The following is a 25685-nucleotide window of genomic DNA, read 5'->3' as shown; positions in this document are numbered from 1 at the left end:
TCACTGCAGCAAGGTTTGTGTGTCCTGTTGCCACAAGGAAAGGGCAACTGTGAAGAACAAATACCAATGTAAATACAACCGATATTTATGTTTATATTTTCCCCTTCGTACTTAAACTATTTGCGCATCATTACAAAACTGTATATAGACACACTATGACATTTGATATGTTTCACTAGCCAATAAAGCCACTTTAATTGAAATTGAACACACGTGTAACGCAACAGCGAGGTAAATATTAAAATCACGGCGGGAAGCATAAAGTGCATGAGGGAAGATACCTCAAATGAGCTCAGTCGACGATGACGTTAGAGTATCTCGATCAATCAATACTGCATATTTGCAGACGGAAAGCTGCTTGAGCCAATCGTATCCCTTCAAAGGGCGGGCTACTAGCTTCTCGCACACGTCAAAACTGGAAACTGATGGTTGTAGTTACCGACCTAACAACCAACTTTTCTCCAATCACTTTTACTTTTTAACGATACACATGGAAAGTATACTATTTTTTGAAAAACCATGTTTATAAGCCAATGTTGACAGTAGAGTTTTGTTTGTCATTATACAGCATAGTTATCGAGACAACAGACCGAAACAAGAAGAGAGCAACTCTGAGTGATGATAAACAAAGCATGATAGCTAGCAAGCTAACGTTAGATAATGAATACCTGTGAGGTCATTTGAGTAATGTTTTAGCAAGTTAACCGAAAAGACAGTTCAGTTTTCAGTGAGACGAACTAGCAAAATGGATTATAAGAGCAAAAAGTCCACTCTGTCTGGGGAAAAATCACAGGGGTCTGGTCACAAAAGTGACAAGCCACAGCAGAGCAACTCGACGTCAAGAGTTGATGCTGATCATGGTGGTGGGATCATTCTCTGTCCTGTTACCAAGAACATGAAACACCTCCTGGATGAGTTCAAGGGGCTGTATGAGGAGAGGTTGAGACGCCTAGAGTTTGACACAAGAGGGGGCACAAATGAGGACATTTTACAGGTAGGTGAAGTGTCACTTAATTCCACAGCAGGTCATTTTCTATCATCATGTCTTCATTATGGTCATAGCTATTATTATATTTATGTCAAATTGACGTAAACAATTGTTTTCTCGCATTTTAGCTAACCCTAACCGTTTTCTCACCTTAACCTAATTCCATAAATAACCTCAACCGTAACCCCACCCTTGGCATGGTTGCTGCCAGTTTAAGACCGTGTGACCCACTCTCAACTGCTACAATATATGGCGTTATGTCAATTCACATAACATTAGAGCAAGCTGGCAACATAGCCAGGTAGCCACTTGGACAAGGCCACTCAAGTTACTGCATTAAGTTTAGCTCTCTGTCCTCTGCATATACCTACTCTTTCTCTGTAACCAATTCTGACAAATAAAAAATAACAAAACAGTATCTACAGTCAGTGAGCACAATCATGATGATTATTGCTAGACAAATAACAGAGGGAAGCACAGAGCTGGTTTTATGAAGCCACAGCACTTGTAACAGGTGGTAAATTACATTAGTCGTCCATCTGAGCAGCTGAAACAGAGACGTGGACTGGCAGCCTTGTTTAAAAGCATTCTAATCGTCAGGGCTTGTCATGTGAGATCATTTAGACACAGCCTGTAAGTCAGGGGGCTGTACATCAAAGGAAATGTAACAAGGTTTCGAAGATGGACTTTGGTCAATTGGTCCAGTACTGGAGATATCTAACAAGGTTAGCCATAACCCAAGGATGACGTGGACAGTCACTCTTCAACCTCCTGCTCTCCAAATGTAAGCCTAGGCCGTATATGTGACTGACTAGGTTTCAACCTGGGTCGTCTATGTGCTGCAAGACTGTGTTAGCTGCTGAGCTAAAGCCTATGCATCATGTGAGCGTGGTGACGCTGATTTTGATGTTGCAGGCAGGGAAACCTCATCACAAAACCATGAGGCTGTCTCACGTCCGCTACACAGGCATAACATATTTATAACGTAGTCTATTTATAACAACATTGTAAGATATTTGAGAAGAATTAGATTGAGAGAATGACGTGAGGTTGAGACCTAGAGTCCTAGACCCAGGCCTGGCCTACATATAAACAGTAGTAAGTACACCAGCATCTCTCTAGAGTCTAGATTGTCTGTCAATACAAGGGCTACTGTGCACCTTTAGAAAATAACATGTTAGTACATTACTACCAACATAACAAACAAAAGCAGTTGTTGACGTCAAAAGGTCTTCTTGTCTTAAACCTTTGTCTATGTTCTATTGTTGAAAATGCCTTTTATGATGAAAACATCATTCATGTATGAACAGTATGTTGCTATATTGGGAGTGCAATTTAAAACCATTCACAAACACACGCAATGCAACATGTCTGCTACTTATCTGTGCTGTACAAAGACACACAACATTGCGTCTAGGCTACATATCTGTTGTTCACAGAGACACACAACATCACATGTAGTTGTCACATCTGTTATTCTGTTGTTGTGTTTTGTAGATGAAGGTCCGTATCCTCCAGTCCTATGTGAACGACTTGGGTGACCAGAACCAAGTGCTGGTCCAGACAGTGGAGGACCTGGAAACAGAGGCCAACAACAGAGTCTGCACCATAGAGGCCAAGCTACGCACCTCTGATCAAGTCATTCATGTAAGCCTCATGTCTATTTTCTTCCTTTGTGTTAGGCTTACGTTACCCTGCCTCCCTCCCTGCTTTGCTTTTGCCTTCAGCTGGCTTGTGAGTGTCCGTGGGCTTGCCCCCCTATAGATTTGATATGTGAATGTAGTTTTACACAGCTCCATTGTTGGAATCTAATCATGGCAGAATGCTATAGACATTCAAAGTCTGTTATTTTCATCCAAATAATTTGGAAGAAAAAAATAAGTATGAGCATGTCTTGTTTATGACGCCGTTTAAACCAAATATTGTCCTGCCGCAATCCGTCAGTTATTTATTCGGAACAGGTTTGATTTTTGCATATTTTTGCATGCGAAAATAAGCTGTTGACCAATAGAAGTTGTTATATGGGACATTGCCAGTGGCAGGCCACACACTGCCACTGACAGGCCTGTGGGTTTGTTGTGCGAATTAATGAATACATTTCTCTCCGCCTGTTTTTTTTACGTGCAGCAATGTATCAATGTATCAGTGCAGCAATGTATCAATTTAGCCAATGTGCTCACACCAGAGCTACACGTCACTCTCGCCATTCAAACTTCCTCACTAGTTCATTGCCAACACTAGCCTTTTTTATAGCCATTCAGCAAGCAAGAGGATGGATTGATGCTTCTCTCCTCGAATAGACCTAGGCCTATTAGTTTGTAAAAATTGCTCGAAATACGTTTCAAACTACATTGCTGTTCATTAGGGCTGCAGGTAGCCTAGCGGTTAAGAGTGTCGGGCTATTTGCCATGAAATGAGCTGCAGCAGTACAGAACCATCACTAGACCAGCACATTAGACGGCACATTCCTCACTCGCTAGATGTGCAATTAAAGGGCCAGATGCACAATTAAAGGGGAATTACACTCAAATCTAAATGTATTAGTTTTCTTCCAGACCTACAAAAAATATATTCTGTTGTGATTTAAGCATTGGCATGGACTCAGAACATCCAATTTTGTTGTTTCTATGAACAGTTGTAATTTTGAGCTACATAATATATTTTGATTTGTTTAACACTTTTTGGGGGGTTACTACATGATTCCATATGTGTTATTTCATAGTTTCTTCACTATTATTCTACAATGTAGAAAAGTGTAAAAATAAAGAAAACCCTTGAATAAGTAGGTGTGTCCAAACTTTTGACTGGTACTGTATATTTACAGAAAACAGTGCGCTACTATCTCTTCTACACTAAGGACCCACAGAAGAGAAGAATATGCCAATTTGAAAGTTGGAATATCTACTTTGTGCATGACACAAGTAATTGTTCCAACAATTGTTTACAGACAGATTATTTCACGTATAATTCACTGTATCACAATTCCAGTGGGTCAGAAGTTTACATACACTAAGTTGACTGTGCCTTTAAAGAGCTTGGAAAATTCCAGAAAATAATCTAATGGCTTTAGAAGCTTCTGATAGGCTAATTGACATAATTTCAGCCAATTGGAGGTTGTGGATGTATTTCAAGGCCTACCTTCAAACTCAGTGCCTCTTTGCTTGACATTATGGGAAAATCAAAAGAAATCAGCTAAGACCTCAGAAAAAAAATTGTAGACCTCCACAAGTCTGGTTCATCCTTGGGAGCAATTTCCAAATGCCTGAATGTACCACGTTCATCTGTACAAACAATAGTACCCAAGTATAAACATCAAGGGACCACGCAGCCGTCATATTACTCAGGAAGGAGATGCGCTCTGTCTCCTAGAGATGAACGGACTTTGGTGTGAAAAGTGCAAATCAATCCCAGAACAACAGCAAAGGACCTTGTGAAGATGCTGGAGGAAACAGGTACAAAGTATCTATATCCAATATATATCCAATATTGATATAACCTGAACGGCCGCTCAGCAAGGAAGAAGCCACTGCTCCAAACCCGCCATAAAAAAAGCCAGACTACGGTTTGCAACTGCACATGGGGACAAATATCATACTTTTTGGAGAAATGTCGTCTGGTCTGATGAAACAAAAATAGAACTGTTTGGCCATAATGACCATCGTTATGTTTGGGGGATAAAGGGGGATGCTTGCAAGCCGAATAACACCATCCCAACCGTGAACCATGGAGGTGGCAGCATCATGTTGTGGGTGTACTTTGCTGCAGTAGAGACTGGTGCATTTCACAAAATAGATGACATCATGAGGCAGGAAAATTATGTGGATATATTGAAGCAACATCTCAAGACATCGTTCAGGAAGTTAAAGGTTGGTCGCAAATGGGTTTTCCAAATGGACAATGACACCAAGCATACTTCTGAAGTTGTGTCAAAATGGCTTAAGGACAACAAAGTCAAGGTATTGGAGTGGCCATCACAACGCCCTGACCTCAATCCTATAGAACATTTGTGGGCAGAACTGAAAAAGCGGGTGCGAGCAAGTAGGCCTACAAACCTGACTCAGTTACACCAGCTCTGTCACGAGGAATGGGCCAAATTCACCCAACTTATTGTGGGAAGCTCGTGGAAGGGTACCTGAAACATTTGACTCAAGTTAAACAATTTAAAGGCAATGCTACCAAATACTAATTGAGTGTATGTAAACTTTTGACCCACTGGGAATGTGATGAAAGAAATAAAAGCTGAAATAAATCATTCTCTCTACTATTATTCTGGGATTTCACATTCTTAAAATAAAGTGGTGATCCTAACTGACCTAAGACAGGGAATTTTTACTAGGATTAAATGTCAGGAATTGTGAAAAACTGAGTTTAAATGTACTTGACTAAGGGGTATGTAAACTTCCGACTTCAACTGTATATCACAACATTTTATTAGTTTTTTTTAAGTAACTCTAATCCTAGAAAAGGTTGTAGACCCCTCTATTAGGCTGTGTATTATAGGACTGCTAAAGTGAATCTAAGCGACCACTTGTGCTGTAAACAACCATGAAACATTCCATCGGAGTTGACCCTTATCAGTAAGTGGTTGCACAGATTTAGATAAAGCACTCAAATTCAAATGTAGTGTCAACATAACCACCAATTGCTTTCCTAAAATTGGTCAATGGCTGATCATTAGGCTATGGACAGGTTGTGTGCATGTTTTTATATTTTCTAATGGTTGTCAATTTTAGATTCATATAGCCTATATCACAGCTCTCTCTATATCTCCCCCTTGAAACTTTACTTGTCAATTTATATGATACAGTAGGCTATTAATTTAGCATTGTCCTATAATGTAGACTCATTTTTGATATCCTACAGAAAGGATTTGAAGCTAAGGCAAGGTTTTTAATACGTTTTTGGGAAAGGAGAAATGTGATTATGTGTCTGAGTGAGATACGCCGCATGCGTCTTTAATTAATAATGGGTCCTTTAGGTGGGTGGTTGCGCGTGTACGAGTTTGCTAATTCTCTATGTCCATTCTGAAAGTTGCCTAAAATAAGCCCAACCTGTCTGGACTTAATCTCTTTAATCAGATAGCAAGATAACTGTAGGTAGCAAGCATCATGCTGGTCAGCAGCATACTGTATGTGCGAGCAATGACTACGTGCCAGTTTTCCGTTTCCTCTCATTAAATGGGGTGCAACTAAATAAAACGTAACCAAGCTCCTTTCATGACTCATCCTATAGGATGAACAGCCTATCCTAATATTTTCAGTAGTAGGCTATAGGATCTTTCTCTCTTTACTGCGTCCTCTCTGGGTCACTTTCAACAACATATTGCCACTGAGAATGACCGCAGCAGCGTTGGTGACGTTATGCAAATGTATGTGCATCGGACTTGGTGTGGATGGTTTAGTGTGCCAAAATTGGAATCTGTATTTTTGGGGAATTCAGACGAAAAAACAGCCCAATAGAGAAATGTAACAATATAATTATGAGAGTATGAGGCTGAGATACATGTCTTTGTGACCATAGAAGCTTAGTTCCCCAGACAGGCAGAGAATAATACCAAACTTTGGAACCTTCAGGTAAAACGCTTCACAATACCATTCATAATAAGCAATTGTATGCTAATTTTTACTCACAGGTTGAGAAGTTCAACATGCTTGCCTTTCTCCTGGTTAATCCATTTCCTTAAGACTCCAATAGAGCATTATCCTCTGTGATTTAATAGGTTATATAATATGCTCTAGCTGTCAGGTGTAAAAAGCTGAGTACATATGGGATTTCTTTTCAAGGCTTTTTTAGAACAGATTGTATAAACAAGATGGTCACCATAGTGACCTTATGGTATTGTGTATATTGGGGTGTTCTAGAATAACATACATTGTCGTTCTGGTCTCCTGAGAGAGTTTTACATACACAACACTAATCACGTTATGTTATTCTATCACACACACATCACTTACCAAGTATTACAGGAAAGGTCAAGTGGTCAGACGGCGCCGTCTTTATAGGACTGAGGTCAGAGAGATGTAATTCTTTGTATCCGTTTTCCTTTTCAAATGTATGCATTTCTTTCCTTTGTCCTTTTATCTCTTATTCGTGGAAATGTGATTTTCCCTTGTAGAAAATGAATCAAAGATATGTGGTTCCTTCTCAGGAATGATTGAATGATCTGTTCAGACAGCAGTAGGGCTAGCAGTGTGTTGTAAGACAGAGATCGTAACCTTCATAACCCCTGATCATGTTTGTGGGCCTAAATCCTTCATCCATTAAATATGAATACTATCTCTCTCATTATGTTGCTAGTGACCTCTGGTTAGCATGCACATAGCTGATCTATATGTTTTAGTTATTAATGAATAGCCATATATTGAATGGTTCACTTCTGTGTATTTGTGTTGGTGCTGTTTCTTGAGGGGTAAACTAACTCCATTGACAATGACCGACTGCGCTTCCATAGGCCTGTTGTTTTTGTTGTTGAGTTGTGAAGACATCTTTCCCTTCACTGATTGTCTACTAAATACAGAAACAATATGGATTAATATACACCTGTCTTAAGGGCACTTGTACAGCAAAGCAAAATGTAATTGGCTGAATTCTCACCCCAAAATGCATGTTTTAGAATGATCCCAGACTAGTGTCCATCCAATAAGAAGTCCATCTTCTATCCCCTTGCCTTTGTCTGGCTATGGAGTAGTACAGGCCTCTGTTCTTTGTTTCAGGTCCATTTGTTCTGTCATCCCTGTATACTAACATTGTGCTTATATTCCAGGAACGATACCAGTCCTTACTTAACAGTGTATAGTTCTACAACTTACAACAGCATGTGTAGTAACCTAACAAATACACTGCAGCAAATAATACAGCATTATTCACATTTATTCTGCTTTATTAGTCAGGTAACTAGATTTCCAGTCATTCGGCGAGGTATAAAGTTCTGTTGATGTTCTCTAGTCTCTGTAGAGTGGATCCGGTGGTCAATTAGATTGTCAGTAAGGAATGAACTGTGCCAAACAGTATATTACACACTTGTCCCCTGACTGTTGGGTAGGCATCCCTCTACTAATGTTCATAATTGGAAATTAAACCGATTGCTGAGCATTTAGAGCTACTTATGTGCTATTCTACAATGTAAACTATGCAATGAGCAGTGTAATATGAGAGGCAAATGCCTGATTGAATGGTTGTAATATATTTTCTAATTTAAGTAGCAGTAATGTTGTGTTCTAATGGTTTTAACAGAGTTTTCTGTCCTGTGGTGTTTTTTAAATGAGCTGCTACACATCAATCCACTCTCTCCATACTTCAGTGAATTACTGAAGCAGTGTATTTTCTGTGCTCGAGTTTGTATTGCCTATTTGTAGAAGAAAGCATTAGCATATCATTATTATAGGATCCAGTGGATGAAGTGTACTTCTTTATGTGGTTTTGTCAGGATCTGGAGCAGCAGAGGAGGGTTCTGGAGGAGAGTGTGTGTAGTCTGCGCTCTGAGAACCGGGACCTGAAGACTGACATGGACTCCCTCACAAACTTCATCCAACAAGCCACACACCAACACACCTTGGTCGTAAGTCATAATATTTCTCTCTCTCTCTTTCTCTCTCTCTCTCTCTCTCTCTCTCTCTCTCTCTCTCCTAGCTGTCTTCTTCTCCCTAAGCATCGTGTGTGAATGTTAATTCCCTCTGCTTGGCTCTGGCCCTGGGGGCAGTAAAGGACAGTTCAGATCACTGAGGGATCAGGGGAGATCAGTAGAGATTGGAACACATTAGGGATCACTTGATCCCTCTTTGATCCGTTGATCCTGTCCACTGACCACTCCCACTTTCCCACCCCAGAATGACCATCCTAGTCCTATCCCATCCCATGCCCTTAGGGTAGCAGTTGCCCTTAGGCCTAAAACTAGAATCACCCCTAATCCTAACTTCAACAATTAGGGAGGAAAATACTCAACTGACCTTAGATGAAAGTTTGTACTGCTCTTCTCCACCATTCTTAACCTATTCATTTCCCATCCCCTCTTTCTGAGTAAAAGCATTTCTCCTGTTTGGGTCCTTGGATGACTGGAGAGAGGACACCCTATCCTAGAGGTTTTCTGTCTCTTCTGCATCTGTCAAATCCTGTGACAGCCATATGGCTTGTAGACATCAGCCATAGAAATGACTAACCTCTGTAGATTCCATAGGTGGAGGGAGGGAGAGAGAGAGAGGAGAGGGAAGGAGAGGGAGAGAGGGAAGGAAGGAAGGAAGGAAGGAAGGAAGGAAGGAAGGAAGGAAAGAAGGAAGGGAGGGAGGGAGGGAGGGAGGGAGGGAGGGAGGGAGGGAGGGAGGGAGGGAGGGAGGGAGAGAACAAAAGGGGTCATGGGGTTGCGATCGTTGATTATGCTAATACGGTTGTTAATGACTTTAGCTTTGAGTGATAATTGATCGGGATCATTAGCATATTAACTCTGGGATGGTCTGTAATGGATGGCCTCCCTGAACCCTGCAATAATGAACTAATTAGACTAATTAAAATCAATAGAGGTGCCAATAAAAGGTTAGGGCTCAGGGACCACTCTATATCTGTAAGGAGGAAAAAAGGGAGAGATGGGGATAGACAATTAACAAAGAAAGAGAGAGAGAGATTTGCTGACAAAGAAAGAGAGAGAGGGGGTGAAATGGACACTGCAGCCAGAGAGAGAATGAACAAATGAACGAGAGCTACGCAGAGAGAGCGAGAGACAGAATGAACTAATGAGCGATAGCGAGAAAGACAGAGAGGGTTTCTAATGCTGATTGATGTGGTCTTGACGGTGGTTAGGTGAATAAATGGCTTGTAGCAGGCCAGGCAGCATTACTCTGGCAAGGGTTGGGGGGGACTAAGTGCTTTGTAAGGTCAACCATGAGGCCCAACTTACATATGTACTGGCCTGCCCTTATAAACCTCTGTTCATATATCAGGATGGGATGGACACAGAGAGGGTTCCCTTCTCACAGAGTAGAAGGGAAAACGCTAGCCCTGCGTTGGGCTGTACTTCTCAATGGGAAAGATTTGGTTTGTTTCAGTGATGAGGCTACATTTAGTTGAGTGTATTTTGGAAATGGTTATGAACATGTAACAACCTATTTAAATGACTGATGAAAATGACTTTACCAAACTACAAATAGAGCCATGTATTGGGTTTTTGTCTACTTTTTTCTTACAGGACAAATACATCCAGGTTGTGTAAATAAGACTGTCTACTTCCTGCAATCATCATGTTTTATTTTTCAATCCCATTTACATCATTTGATGATTCATGTTGGTCTCTCCTTTGTTTTCTTCCATGCCGCATTGATTCCACCTCTCCATCTTAAAACAAAGCCAAAGATGGGATGAGTGTGTAAAGAGAGGGCTATTTTCTTACAGGAAGGAGGAAGGGGAGAAAGAGGAGGTATGAAGGAGGACAGAGTGCGGGAAGGAGAGGGAGGAGAGGAGGAGGTATGAAGGAGGACAGTGCGGAGAAGGAGAGGGTGGAGAGAGGGGAGGAGAGAAGGAGGTATGAAGGAGGACAGTGGGGAGAAGGAGAGGGTGGAGAGGAGGAGGTATGAAGGAGGACAGGGGGAGAAGGAGAGGGTGGAGAGAGGGGAGGAGAGAAGGAGGTATGAAGGAGGACAGTGGGGAGAAGGAGAGGGTGGAGAGAGGGGAGGAGAGAAGGAGGTATGAAGGAGGACAGTGGGGAGAAGGAGAGGGTGGAGAGAGGGGAGGAGAGGAGGAGGTATGAAGGAGGACAGGGGGAGAAGGAGAGGGTGGAGAGAGGGGAGGAGAGAAGGAGGACAGAGTGGGGGAAGGAGAGGGTGGAGAGAGGGGAGGATAGGAGGAGGTATGAAGGAGGACAGTGGGGAGAAGGAGAGGGTGGAGAGAGGGGAGGAGAGGAGGAGGTATGAAGGAGGACAGTGGGGAGAAGGAGAGGGTGGAGAGAGGGGAGGAGAGGAGGAGGTATGAAGGAGGACAGTGGGGAGAAGGAGAGGGTGGAGAGAGGGGAGGATAGGAGGTATGAAGGACAGTGGGGAGAAGGAGAGGGTGGAGAGAGGGGAGGAGAGGAGGAGGTATGAAGGAGGACAGTGGGGAGAAGGAGAGGGTTGAGAGAGGGGAGGAGAGGAGGAGGTATGAAGGAGGACAGAGTGGGGGAAGGAGAGGGTGGAGAGAGGGGAGGAGAGGAGGAGGTATGAAGGAGGACAGAGTGGGGGAAGGAGAGGGTAGGGAGAGGGAGGAGAGGAGGAGGTATGGAGGAGGACAGTGGGGGAAGGAGAGGGTGGATAGAGGGGAGGTATGAAGGAGGACAGAGTGGGGGAAGGAGAGGGTGGAGAGAGGGGAGGAAAGGAGGAGGTATGAAGGAGGACAGTGGGGAAAAGGAGAGGGTGGAGAGAGGGGAGGAAAGGAGGCGGTATGAAGGAGGACAGAGTGGGGGAAGGAGAGGGTAGGGAGAGGGAGGAGATGAGAGGAGGAGGTATGAAGGAGGACAGAGTGGGGGAAGGAGAGGGTAGGGAGAGGGAGGAGATGAGAAGAGGAGGTATGAAGGAGGACAGAGTGGGAGGAGAGGAGGATGTATGAAGGAGGAGAGGGGGAAGGAGAGGAGGTGGACAGAGTGGGTGTAGAGAAGGAGGTATGAAGGAGGACAGGGGGGAGAAGGAGAGGGTGGGGAGGAGAGGAGGAGGTATGAAGGAGGACAGAGGGGGAAGGAGAGGGTGGAGAGAGGGGAGGAGAGGAGGAGGTATGAAGGAGGACAGAGGGGGAAGGAGAGGGTGGAGAGAGGGGAGGAGAGGAGGAGGTATGAAGGAGGACAGAGGGGGAAAGAGAGGAGGAGGACAGAGTGGGTGTAGAGAAGGAGGTTTGCAGGAGGACAGGGGGAGAAGGAGAGGGTGAAGAGAGGGGAGGAGAGGAGGGGGTATGAAGGAGGACAGTGTGGAGAAGGAGAGGGTAGGGAGAGGGAGGAGAGGAGAAGGTATGAAGGAGGACAGTGGGGAGAAGGAGAGGGTGGATAGAGGGAAGAGAGGTGGAGGACAGACTAGGGGAAGGAGGGAACACAGAGAGGAGAGAAGGAGGAGGACAGAGTGTACAAAGGAGGGACCACAGAGAGGAGAGAAGGAGGAGGACAGAGTGGAGGAAGGAGGGAACACAGAGATAGGAGGATGGAAGGAGCAGCATTAGAGGACAAAGGTCTGGAAAAGTCTGACCTGATTTGGGACTTAATTGCTTCTCTGACCTTGACTGGCCACTTTCAGCCTCAAACTCCTTTCCCCCCCTCGTTCTTTTCCTCCATGGTTTCTTTTTTCCTCTCTTGGAACTGTAGATATCCTTTCCCCCCCTTCTCCACAATATTGAATAGTTTCTTACTTCCCTTCATTCTTTCCATTTATGATCACGACTCTGAAAGGAAGCACATCTATCCCAGTGTCCTATCATTTATGATCACGACTCTGAAAGGAAACACATCTAGCCCAGTGTCCTATCATATATGATCACGACTCTGAAAGGAAACACATCTAGCCCAGTGTCCTATCATTTATGATCACGACTCTGAAAGGAAACACATCTAGCCCAGTGTCCTATCATTTATGATCACGACTCTGAAAGGAAACACATCTAGCCCAGTGTCCTATCATTTATGATCACGACTCTGAAAGGAAACACATCTAGCCCAGTGTCCTATCATTTATGATCACGACTCTGAAAGGAAACACATCTAGCCCAGTGTCCTATCATTTATGATCACGACTCTGAAAGGAAACACATCTAGCCCAGTGTCCTATCAGTAGTGGATTAGGGAAGGAAGGGTGGGTCCATGTCTCCTCGGGGTATATTTGTGTTCAAACTGATCATGGAAAGTAATCTGTGTGATGTGACGTCAATGTTGCGCGTTTGTACGAGCGTATGTTTGTGTGTGTGTGTGCGCGCGCGCGCTGCTGACCATTACTTTAATAGTATTTCATCTCATAGCCCTTTTTCCCATGATGGAGTGGTGTTCGCTTTACACACACACGCACACACCCTGTGCAGTCCGTCCCTCTAACAAATGAGTTTACCCTGGTCATAACCTTCACACATCTCATTACCAGAGATTGCATACCTTTTCATAAAGCCGTAGACCTGCTGTGAAGGATCACACACACAAACGGGGGACCTGTTCCGGACACCGAGGCCCCACTGCCCGTAAATTACTCCTCCACTCTCTCATACATACATAGTTAATCAGCTAATGTTGTTTTATTTCTTATTATTAATTTACATTGCTGTCTGATTTATCTAAATGACTGGTGCTCTCATTCATGAACACATTTGTAGTCTGCCTCTGTTTACATGGCTACTTTAGTATTCGGTTCAGACCATGTGGGGGGGTCAAAACCAAATACTACCAAATAATGTTTTATGAGATTGGAGAACACATTGGGTGGGATCTTAGACCATTCCTACATACAGAACCTTTCCAGATCATTGCTATCCTTCATCTTCTCTTAAGGACTGCCCTCTTCAATTTAAACCACAGGTTTTCAATGGGGTTCAAGTCCGGAGACTGAGATTGTAAAATGTTGATTTTGTGGTCAATTAAACATTTTCTTTTGGGATTTTGATTAGGGCTCGGGGTCATTGTCTTGCTGGAAGATCCACTCGTGGCCAAGTGTCAGCGATCTGGCAGAGGTGATCTGGCAGAGGCAATCTGGCAGAGGCGATCAGGTTTTTGGCAAAAATAGCCCCATAACATCAAGGATCCACCACTGTATTTTATAGTAGGTATGAGGTACATTTTCTGCATATGCTTCTGTTTTTCAAAGCCAAAACCACCACTCTATTTTCATGTCATCTGACCATACTGTGAAAAGTTTGGGAACCACTGGCATAGTGTACTACTCACCTTAATAATGGAACAGGGTCAAAGCTTCTACTATTGAGCAGGGCAGGCATATACACACAGTAGGCTCTGTAATCCACTGACCTCTGAAGGCTCACACATGTACAAGAAGGTGCACACACCCCCTGCAAACACACACGCGCTAAGACACGCGTGCACACACAAACACACACCCTGACCTCTGTGTCTGTAGGGTCATCTCGTTGTCGGAGACTGGATTTAATTATAAGGGGAATGTGTGAATGTTTTGTTCTGTTGGAAAACTGGTGACGTCACACACGCACGCACACACACACACATACACACACACACACACACACCCACACACACACACACACACACACACACACACACACACACACACACACACACACACACACACACACACACACACACACACCTACACATTCACACAAAACACTTTAGACCTTAGAATGGCAGTGAACTAGAATGTGTTTATGATTTGGTTTGGTCAGGGAAGCTAATGTCACTTAAATATGTATTTTTTTAAAGCCACGATTGAATGCAGCATACATGAAATATTAACCTACTGCTAATGGACATGGACTGGACTCTATCTGGTCATTTTACATTCAACACATAAAGCCCGACAAAGTTCATCAGTAAGCTAAGGACCCTGGGACTAAACACCTCCCTCTGCAATTGGATCCTGGACTTCCTGACGGGCTGCCGAGTAGGCAACGGTGCCACGCTGATCCTCAACACAGGAGCCCCTCAGGGGTGCGTGCTTAGTCCCCTTCTGTACGCCCTGTTCACTCATGACTGTGTGGCCAAGCATGACTCCAACACCATCATTAAGTTTGCGACACAACGGTGGTAGGCCTGATCACCAACAGTGATGAGACTATAGACTATATGAAGGAGGACAGAGACCTGGCAGAGTGGTGCCAGGACAACAACCTCTCCCTCAACGTGAGCAAGACAAAGGAGTTGACAAACACTCCCCCATTCACATCGAAGGGGCTGTTGTGGAGTGGGTCGGGAGCTTCAAGTTCCTTGGTGTCCACATCGCCAAGGTTCAAACACACCAAGACAGTCGTGAAGAGGGCACCCTCAGGAAAAGATTTGGCATGTGTCCCCAGACCCTAAAAGTTCTACAGCTGCACCATCGAGAGAATCCATACCGATTGCATCACAGCCTGGTATGGCAACTGCTCTGCATCCGACCGTAAGGTGCAACAGAGGGTAGTGCCTACGGCCCAGTACATCACCGGGGCCAAGCTTCCTGCAATCCAGGACCTATATACAAGGCGGTGTCAGAGGAAGGCACAAAAAATTGTCAAAGACTCCAGCCACCCAAGTAATAGATTGTTTTCTCTGCTACCACACGGCAAGCGGTACCAGAGCGACAAGTCTAGGTCCAAAAGGCTTGTTAACAGCTTCTATCCCCAAGCCATAAGACTGCTGAACAATTAATCAAATGACCACCCGGACTATTTGCATTGACCCTTCCCCCCACTACACTGCTGCTCCTCCCGAGTGGCTCAGCGGTCTAAGGCACTGTGTCTTAGTGCTAGAGGCATCACTACAGACCCTCGTTCCATCCCAGGCTGTATCACATCTGGCCGTGATCGGGAGTCCCATAGGGCGGCGCACAATTGACCCAGCGTCGTCCGGTTTAGGGAGGGTTTGGCCGGGGTAGGTCGTCATCATTGTAAAATAACAATTTGTTCTTAACTCATTTGCCTAGTGAAATAAAGGTTATATATATATTTTAAATACTGGCTGTTTATTATCTATGCATAGTCACTTTACCCCTACCTACATGTACATATTACCTTGACTAACCTGTACCCCCACACATTGACTCGGTACCATTACCCTCTGTATATAGCCTCGTTATTTTATTTTTTTACTTTTTTTAAATATAGTTTATTTAATAAATATTTTATTAACTCTCATTTTCTTAACTGCATTGTTGCTTAAGGGCTTGTAAAGTAAGCATTTCAGGGTACAGTCTACACCTGTTGTATTCGGCGCATGTGACAAATTACATTTGATTTGATTTTCCTTTCCCAATATGATCCACTCCCTCAGTGTGGATCACCAATTCACTAATGCTCAAGTTGGTGTGTGTGTCTTTGCGGGGGCATATGCACAGCCTTACTTAGGCAATTCTCCCTTTCTTGCTCACGCACACACCCACACCCTGCTGACCTGTGAGTCGTTTCCGTCAGCATTGATTTCCGTTTCCCAGAGCGACCCCTGTCACCGCGGCGATAGAGTGCATGCTGGGTCGTATTTCACCAGCTCTACCGTCGGCACGACAACGACAGCTTCCACCCCCAGACAGCGCTGAGAGTGTCTCCCTCTATCACGCATATATACACAAACACACACAAACACACACACACTGCTCAAAAAAATAAAGGGAACACTAAAATAACACATCCTAGATCTGAATGAATGAAATATTCTTATTCAAGACTTTTTTCTTTACATAGTTGAATGTGCTGACAACAAAATCACACAAAAATGATCAATGGAAATCAAATGTATCAACCCATGGAGGTCTGGATTTGGAGTCACACTCAAAATTAAAGTGGAAAACCACACTACAGGCTGATCCAACTTTGATGTAATGTCCTTAAAACAAGTCAAAATGAGGCTCAGTAGTGTGTGTGGCCTCCACGTGCCTGTATGACCTCCCTACAATGCCTGGGCATGCTCCTGATGAGGTGGCGGACTCCTGGACAGTCTGTGGTGCAACGTGGCATTGGTGGATGGAGCGAGACATGATGTCCCAGATGTGCTCAATTGGATTCAGGTCTGGGGAACATAGGTCTGGGGAACATAGCATCAATGCCTTCCTCTTGTAGGAACTGCTGACACACTCCAGCCACATGAGGTCTAGCATTGTCTTGCATTAGGAGGAACCCAGGGCCAACTGCACCAGCATATGGTCTCACAAGGGGTCTGAGGATCTCATCTCGGTACCTAAAGGCAGTCAGGCTACCTCTGGCGAGCACATGTAGGGCTGTGCGGCCCCCCAAAGAAATGCCACCCCACACCATGACTGACCCACCGCCAAACCGGTCATGCTGGAGGATGTTGCAGGCAGCAGAACGTTCTCCACCACGTCTCCAGACTCTGTCACGTCTGTCACATGTGCTCAGTGTGAACCTGCTTTCATCTGTGAAGAGCACAGGGCACCAGTGGCGAATTTGCCAATCTTGGTGTTCTCTGGAAAATGCCAAACGTCCTGCACGGTGTTGGGCTGTAAGCACAACCCCCACCTGTGTATGTCAGGCCCTCATACCACCCTCATGGAGTCTGTTTCTGACCATTTGAGCAGACACATGCACATTTGTGGCCTGCTGGAGGTCATTTTGCAGGGCTCTGGCAGTGCTCCTCCTGCTCCTCCTTGCACAAAGGCGGAGGTAGCGGTCCTGCTGCTAGGTTGTTGCCCTCCTACGGCCTCCTCCACGTCTCCTGATGTACTGGCCTGTCTCCTGGTAGCGCCTCCATGCTCTGGACACTACGCTGACAGACACAGAAAACCTTCTTGCCACAGCTCGCATTGATGTGCCATCCTGGATGAGCTGCACTACCTGAGCCACTTGTGTGGGTTGTAGACTCCGTCTCATGCTACCACTAGACTGAAAGCACCGCCAGCATTCAACAGTGACCAAAACATCAGCCAGTAAGCATAGGAACTGAGTAGTGGTCTGTGGTCACCACCTGCAGAACCACTCCTTTATTGGGGGTGTCTTGCTAATTGCCTATAATTTCCACCTGTTGTCTATTCCATTTGCAAAACAGCATGTGACCAAAGTGCAAACATGTCTTTATCTACTGAGGAAAGGTGTACTGAACATTACATCAGTCTTTTCAGTCCAGAGTCAGAATATTGTCTACGTACTGTGTTTTCCCATGGAGCTTTCTATGTTTGTTTGTTTGGGCAACATTGGTCCAATGTCCACACGTTCTTCCATACAGCTTTTTGAGTAGGCCTCAAAGGTGTGTTCTCTATTTCTGTTGGATGTTGGTCATGTCTTCTTGGGTGTTTCACTGTTCTGATGATTCTAAGGGCTTGTGAACATACAGTACAGTAGTGGACAAAGTAGATCAGAGGATGAACCCTGTATGGAAAAATCAAAGACTTCTGTGTGTACGGATATTGAAGTGTTTGTGTGTGTGCTCCTTTTTAGTCTGAATAAACTCCTTTCAGTTCAACACTACTCCATGTCAGAGATTGCGTCAACGTTTTTGATTTAATCCCCGTAGAGAATGATGCATAACTAAATGTTATTAGCATAATCATATTTCATCAAGTATCTGCTTTCATCTTGTCCATGTTTAGCTATTTCTGAGTGGGACCGTTAGAGAGCTAATGTGAGTCTGCTGATCCATCCATGCCCCCATTAATAACTCTTACATTATAGCTGTTATAAATCTGATGGATAGCTTTAGACTTTAACTAGGACTTAATTTTCTTCCTTTCTTTCCCCGGTGGTTTTTTCCCCTCTGTTATGTGACAGGTTTCTGGGGTCACTCTAAGGACAGGCTCGTTGGAGAAGATGATTGAAACCTCGACTCATACGTAAGTTAGGAAGCCTCAAACTACCTTCTCAACGTAACTCACCTCAAGGCATTATCGTGCCTATAGATGTCTACATAACAGCACATGAAGTTGCTTTTTTTTTTACACCTGGGTTGCTGTGATCATTGCTCTTAGAAAATAAAATTAGATTTCTTCTCCACAGTGGACTGTGTTTCACCTGAGGGATGAGGCTGGTACCTGGTGAGGGGGTCGGTCCATAGGGGGTTCTGTAACACCAGGGGAGCCACGGCAACAAGGCTGTCCCCACGGCGATATGCAAAGCGATTTGCATTATACTCAGAATGCAGTGCGGCTCCATTTCCTGCATTCCCTCTCTCCCTTTATGTCTCTCTATCTAGTTTAAACATGTTATTAATTCATCCAATAATAAAAACTATCTGTGAATAAAAAAACTAAAAAAACTATATTTTCAACAAAAGTAGGTAATATAATGTAGAATTAAATAAATGAAACAATACTTACTGTTCTCTTCTGAAGAGAGTGGGATGGATATGTGTAAAAAAGTGACAAATAAAGAAAATAATTAAATAAATGAGGTAAATCTGATCAAATGAAATGCAATAACAGTAGCGGTGTGTGAAAGCAGTGGGTGGATATGAAGCTCTGGGTTGTTACCTGCCACCAGCATCAACATTAAACACAACACACTGGAACACACACCACTACCCTCAGGGGTAGCACTAGGTGTGTGTGTGTGTGCGCGTGTGCGTGCGTGCGTGTGTGTGCGCCTTACATCTAGTTCCATTTATATCGACTTTGTTTCGATTTTATTTATATCATTATATTTTCAGTTATTTAATAATTTATTTGATAAAATAACATTCAGGTATGGTAAAACAGAGTGGGCTGGAGATTACTTTTTTTTGTATCTTTATAATATCATGCTAATAATTTATACAGTTGAAGTTGGAAATTTACATACACCTTAGCCAAATACATTTAAACTCAGTTTTTCACAATTTCTGACATTTAATTTGAGTAAAAATTCCCTGTATTAGGTCTGTTAGGATCACCACTTTATTTTAAGAATGTGAAATATCAGAATAATAGAATAATAGAATAATTATTTCATCACATTCCCAGTGGGTCAGAAGTTTACATACACTCAATTAGTATTTGGTAGCATTACCTTTAAATTGTTTAACTTGGGTCAAACATTCCGGGTAGCCTTCCACAAGATTCCCACAATAAGTTGGGTGAATTTTGGCCCATTCCTCCTGACAGAGCTAGTGTAACTGAGTCAGGTTTGTAGGCCTCCTTGCTCGCACAAGCTTTTTCAGTTCTGCCCACACATTTTCTACAGGATTGAGGTCAGGGCTTTGTGATAGCCACTCCAATACCTTGACTTTCCTCTCCTTAAGCCATTTTGCCAGAACTTTGGAAGTATGCTTGGGGTCATTGTCCATTTGGAAGACCCATTTGCAACCAAGCTTTAACTTCCTGACTGATGTCTTGAGATGTTGCTTCAATATATCCACATAATTTTTCCTACCTCATTATGCCATCTATTTTGTGAAGTGCACCACCAGTTCCTCCTGCAGTAAAGCACCCCCACAATATGATGATGCCACCCCCGTGCTTCACTGTAGGGATGGTGTTCTTTGGCTTGCAAACCTCGGCCTTTATCCTACAAACATAACGATGGTCATTATGGCCAAACAGTCATCAGACCAGAGGACATTTCTCCAAAAAGTGTGATCTTTGTCCCCATGTGCAGTTGCAAACTGTAGTCTGGCTTTTTTATGGCAGGTTTGGAGCAGTGGTTTCTTCCTTGCTGAGCGGCCTTTCAGGTTATGTCGATATAGGACTCGTTTTACTGTGGATATAGATACTTATGTACCTGTTTCCTCCAGCATCTTCACAAGGTCCTTTGCTGTTGTTCTGGAATTGATTTGCACTTTTCGGGCCAAAGTACGTTAATCTCTAGGAGACAGAACGCGTCTCCTTCCTGAGCGGTATGACGGCTGCGTGGTCCCATGGTGTTTATACTTGCGTACTATTGTTTGTACAGATGAACGTGGTACCTTCAGTCGAAATTTCTCCCAAGGATGAACCAGGCTTGTGGAGGTCTACAATTTTTTGGGCTGATTTCTTTTGATTTTCCCATGATGTCAAGCAAAGAGGCACTGAGTTTGAAGGTAGACCTTGAAATACATCCACAAGTACACCTCCAATTGTCAATTAGCCTATCAGAAGCGATTAAAGCCATGACATCATTTTCTGGAATTTACCAAGCTGTTTAAAGGCACAGTCAACTTAGTGTATGTAAACTTCTGACTCACTGGCATTGTGATACAGTGAATTAAACGTGAAATAATCTGTCTGTTAACAATTGTTGGAACAATTTCTTGTGTCATGCACAATGTAGATGTCCTAACCGACTTGCCAAAACTATAGTTTATTAACAAGAAATTTGTGGAGTGGTTTAAAAACAAGTTTTAATGACTCCAACTTCTGACTTCAACTGTATATGCTCAATACTGTAAGTAAACTGGAATGTTTTTGTTGTTGTTGAAGTGCCGAAATAATAAGGAAAATTACCTGCATCAATTCATGTCTTATCTGAACCTTTCTTGGAACCGTGCTATCCCATTTAAATGAAGAAACACAGCTATGAATCTTTAGTGGACAAGAATGTACGGTATGTTTTTATCAAAGTGGAAGAAGGAAAACGTAACATGAATGGTAATGTACAGTAAGTCAGTGATGAGCCATATGTTTCCCCAGGCTCAGTATGTCACTGGTAAAAGAGAGATTTATTTTCCTCCTGAGGGATCCAAGAGAGATAGATACTTGTTCTTCCTGTATTGACATTCTTAGGTCCTCGCTGTGTGTGTATGTTCTGCTGTTATTAGGCCAAGCTAACAAATCAATACCTAGCAGTACAGGGGGTCAGTGTGGATACGTTCAACTCTATATTGTAATCTGCCACACACACACACACACACACACACACATACATACACACACACACAGATGTATGCACACATCTCTATGCAGATCCACAAAATAACTTTTTATTTACGACAGTTTATCTTTTAAAAGTACGGCAGAGACACATTTTTATGCCATGAACAAAATGTCTGAGGAAAAAAAATATTACATTGTAAATGAAAAGCCTATACTTTTAGATGTTTGTCAAATGAGTAGTTGAACATAGTTATAGCTAAACATTGCAGAAGGCTAAGTCTTTTTTCTCTGTCATAGATGGTCAACATAAATCCCTCTTTCTCCTTTTCTTCTTGTTTTCTCTCACATCCCCTCTCTTCTGTTGTGATCGAGAGTGCTTTCCTCCCTCTCTCCTTCTCTCTCTCTCCCTCCATCCCTCCTTCCCCTGCTGTCAGTAGCGCTACACTCTCCCTCCTCCCTCTCCATGTTGCTGCCAGATGCTCAGTCGTGTCCCGGCCCAGCAGATGTCACAACTCACCAGCTGGGGGACAGCAGGGGGGAGGGAGGGGGAGGGGTGGAGGAGGAAAGACAGGGGAAGAGAGAGGAGGAGACGGCGAGGAGAGAACGCATTTGGCTTATGGAAGGGAGACACGAGGAAGTGTGTGTACGAGTGTGTGGCAGGGTGGCAGCTGTGCCATCTGTCTGCCTGGCAGGGCTGCTCTCATTAACACAGGGGTTAATAGGAGTGGCAGCTCAGCGCTAGTGTCTAACATCACCCTCGGGACACACTGGAGGAGAGGGCTCAGTGTGGTGTGTGTGTCACCACTGACACACACATGGTTAATAACAACCTGCCAGGATGTATATTAACCCTGGCACATGTGTGTCTTTGTTTGTGCATGTGCTTACGTGTGTGTGTTATTCTGATGAATTATGCCTTGCTGCTGTAATGATGTAGGAAAAAAATGGATTTACAGAACCAAAGATTACTGCCCTGGAGGCGCACACACACGCGCGCGCGCGTGCACGCCGAGGGGTGGTGGCAATTTGCATGTTATTATTGCATATTCATAGCTAATTGTGTTAGGCTTGGCTAATAACTCTGAGTGACAGGTTGAGAAAATCGAGAGGCTGTTTCAACACACACCAATATCCTCTTTCCCTGTCCGTCTCTCAGCCCTGTAAATAATCATTATAACACTCATGGTTCTAAATGGAGTTTCTTCCCTCATCTCTCCTCATGGCATAATGTAATTTATTAAACACTTATCATTTTCTCTCAATGTACAGCCCACATTTCTTATATAATAGTAATGGGACGTTCCTAACAGACCAATAGCTGTGTGCCAAATTGTATTCCCACACAAAAGCGGCAAAACATATTAGCCTTTAACGAATGCTACAGTTTAGCGGGATACATTTTCTGCTCTAACTTGCTTGTGCATTTATCGAGAATGCAGGGTGCAATTTTCATGGTTTGAAAATATGAAATTGCCAGGACATTTTGTTAGAGGGAAAAAAAAACGGTTTCATTTCATGTCAACAAGGGAATGCCTTTTCTCTTGAATTAGGCTTTATATTAAAATAAATACGAGAAGGGAAAAAAAGATATAGCCTATTGTTTATTTTCATCCCTGTTTCAATAGACTATATAGCCGTAGTATTGAACAGTTCTGTGATGACATCATGCAGGTTAATAAGATGTAGATGATAAGGATACAGGTGCAGTAAAGCTCTGTAGTCCTGGTCTGGTGCAAAGATACCCACCTACCACTGTCCCTGTGTCTGAGCTAGACTGGCATGCTCAAAGAGACAGAGATGGCGTGTGTGTGTGTGTGTGTGTGTGTGTGTGTGTGTGTGTGTGTGAATATGCATGCGTGTGTCAGAGCCCAGATAAACAGGCTCTCTTATCCCAGCATGTGAGAGTGTTTCAGCCCTGGGACAATCTACAGTCCTTAGAAAAACTGCCCTGTTTCACAAAATAGACCCAAAATTGGCTGCACTTACTTCCCATTCACCAGCCCATTTCTCTATTCAACTCTCTCATTTCAGACATGTCCTTTCTCAAGTATCCTGTTCCACATTTCAGGTGGTTTTATATTTCCAGAGATTTCCACCCCTAGAACGGCAGCTAGGTCAGACAAGATAATGAAATTGTAGATAATTGAGATGAAATTCTGGCTATTTGGGAAATGGTGGATAAAAAACCTCTAGAAATAGTTTTCTTTTTTAAAAGACAGATAAATTGGCTCTTTTGAGAAGTTGAGGACTAAAACTTGTCACTGAATATTTGATATAATAAATGTCTGACTGGTATATTGCCTCCTAATATATGTACTTTGCCTGGTGAAATCAGAACAGAAATCAGCATCAGTCAATTTCTTTCTTACCAGCATGTCTGTGATTCCTCATGAGTTTAGCAGGATTCACAACTCTGTTCTGTTTCTTCTTGATTGTGTGTGCGGGTGTGTGTGCGTGCACCTGCAATATGTCTCTGCTCGTACAACTTTAGAAATATTTAACATCCAAATTTGATATGAGCTTGGTGACTTTGGGAGTGTGTGGTGAGATCCGTCTGTCGATCTTCTCCCTACCTCTGACAGCTGTCGAGCTCACAGGCATCTCCCAACTGAGTTTGTGTGTGTATCTGTGTTTAACATTGGGTTTAAGTTCTAAAAATAGTAGTTAACTGACAGATCTGTCTGAGGATAACCATATCTGAACCTGCATTGCCTTTGAAATTATTTTGTCTCTCTGCTGCAGCCCTATGAGTCCTAACCTTGAGGTAGAGGATCTGAGGAGCCAGCTGAGGACTAGAGACAGAACCATCCTTTGTCTGGAGAGAGACATCAAGACCTTCCAACTGGAGAATAACACACTCAACAAAACTGAGGTATGGAGGAGAGTCACACACACACACACACGCTGAGACTGGGATACGGAGGAGATACAGAGAAGCGAGGAAGCACATTCTGAACTGCAACCATCGTGCTTGTTCTGGTCTTTTTAATTCCTTATTCCTTGATACCGTGGATGGAACAGTTTTGTTGTTGTTGTAGTATTTTTTTTCTTGGATGTGGTAGTTTTTACGATATTGCTGTGGCAGTGTAGCCAGCAGCGCTACATGTGTTGTGTGTTAAAGCGTGTGCTCAGCGTGTGATGAATGACTTACATGTCCAGCCCCCAGGTTACAAAATGGCTGCCCAGATTAAACCAGGGAGTTTTACAGCTTTCCCACACCTCCTTATGAAGTGTCACGAAATTACACCCACTGCTGTTTAACTGCATGGGGCTAGCGCTAGCACACTTTTCTCGCTCTCGCGCCCTCTCCCTCTCTCTCTCTTAATTTTTTTTTCACCCATCTTCACACAATACCCCATAATGACAAAGTGAAATCATGTTTTTAAACATTTTTTGCAAATTTATTGAAAATTAAATGCAGAAATATCTAATTTACATACGTATTCACACCCCTGAGTCAATACATGTTAGAATCACCTTTGGTAGTGATTACAGCTCTGAGTCTTTCTGGGTAAGTCTCTAAGAGCTTTGCACACCTGGATTGTACAATATTTGGACATTATTCTTTTAAAAAATCTACAAGCTCTGTCAAGACGGTTGTTGATCATTGCTAGACAGCCATTTTCAAGTCTTGACATAGATTTTCAAGCCAATGTTAAGTCAAAACTGTTATTGTCCTGCTGAAATGTGAATTAATCTCCCAGTGTCTGTTGGAAAGCAAACTGAACTACTCCTCTAGGATTTTGCCTGTGCTAAACTCCAATCCATACATTTTTTTATCCTGCAAAACTCCCCAGTCCTTAAGGATTACAAGCATACCTGTAACATGATGCAGCCACCACTAAGGTTGAAAATATGAAGAGTGGTACTCTTAATGTTGGGGCGGCAGGTAGCTTAGTGGTTAGAGCGTTGGACTAGTAACCTAAAGGTAGCAAGACTGAATCCCCGAGCTGACAAGATAAAAAGCTGTCATTCTGCCCCTGAACAAGGTAGTTAACCCACTGTTCCTTGGCCGTTATTAAAAATTTGAATTTGTTCTTAACTTCTTATGGCTGCAGGGGCAGTATTGAGTAGCTTGGATGATAGGTGCCCAGAGTAAACGGCCTGCTCCTCAGTCTCAGTTGCTAATATATGCATATTAGTATTAGTATTGGATAGAAAACACTCTGAAGTTTCTAAAACTGTTTGAATGATGTCTGTGAGTATAACAGAACTCATATGGCAGGCAAAAACCTGAGAAGAAATCCAAACAGGAAGTGAGAAATCTGAGGTTGGTATATTTTCAACCCAGGCCCTATTGAATTCACATTGGGATATGAATGAAGTTGCACTTCCTAGGGCTT

General features: G+C 43.3%; 1 protein-coding gene across 3 annotated transcripts; it reads left to right on the top strand.

Annotated features, from left to right (window-relative positions):
* Nucleotides 1–27: 27 nt before the first annotated feature.
* On the top strand, nt 28–24269 carry LOC110536571. 3 transcript variants are annotated; one of them, XM_021622334.2, is made up of 5 exons: nt 28–994; nt 2486–2635; nt 8415–8546; nt 18350–18411; nt 24085–24269. In XM_021622334.2, the coding sequence occupies exons 1-5, from the start codon at nt 746–748 to the stop codon at nt 24248–24250; spliced, it is 759 nt and encodes a 252-aa protein (XP_021478009.2). In that variant the 5' UTR covers nt 28–745; the 3' UTR covers nt 24251–24269. The 3 variants fall into 3 exon arrangements, with proteins under 3 accessions (XP_021478009.2, XP_036791004.1, XP_036791005.1); XM_036935109.1 differs by lacking the exon at nt 24085–24269 and adding an exon at nt 18575–19285; XM_036935110.1 differs by lacking the exon at nt 18350–18411 and having other exon boundaries at nt 24085–24224.
* Nucleotides 24270–25685: the final 1416 nt, after the last annotated feature.

The sequence above is a fragment of the Oncorhynchus mykiss genome, chromosome 11 (assembly GCF_013265735.2).
Source record: "Oncorhynchus mykiss isolate Arlee chromosome 11, USDA_OmykA_1.1, whole genome shotgun sequence".
Classification (NCBI taxonomy): Eukaryota; Metazoa; Chordata; class Actinopteri; order Salmoniformes; family Salmonidae; genus Oncorhynchus; species Oncorhynchus mykiss.
Note: the sequence above shows the minus strand (reverse complement) of the source record. Positions and strands in the feature narration are given on the sequence as shown.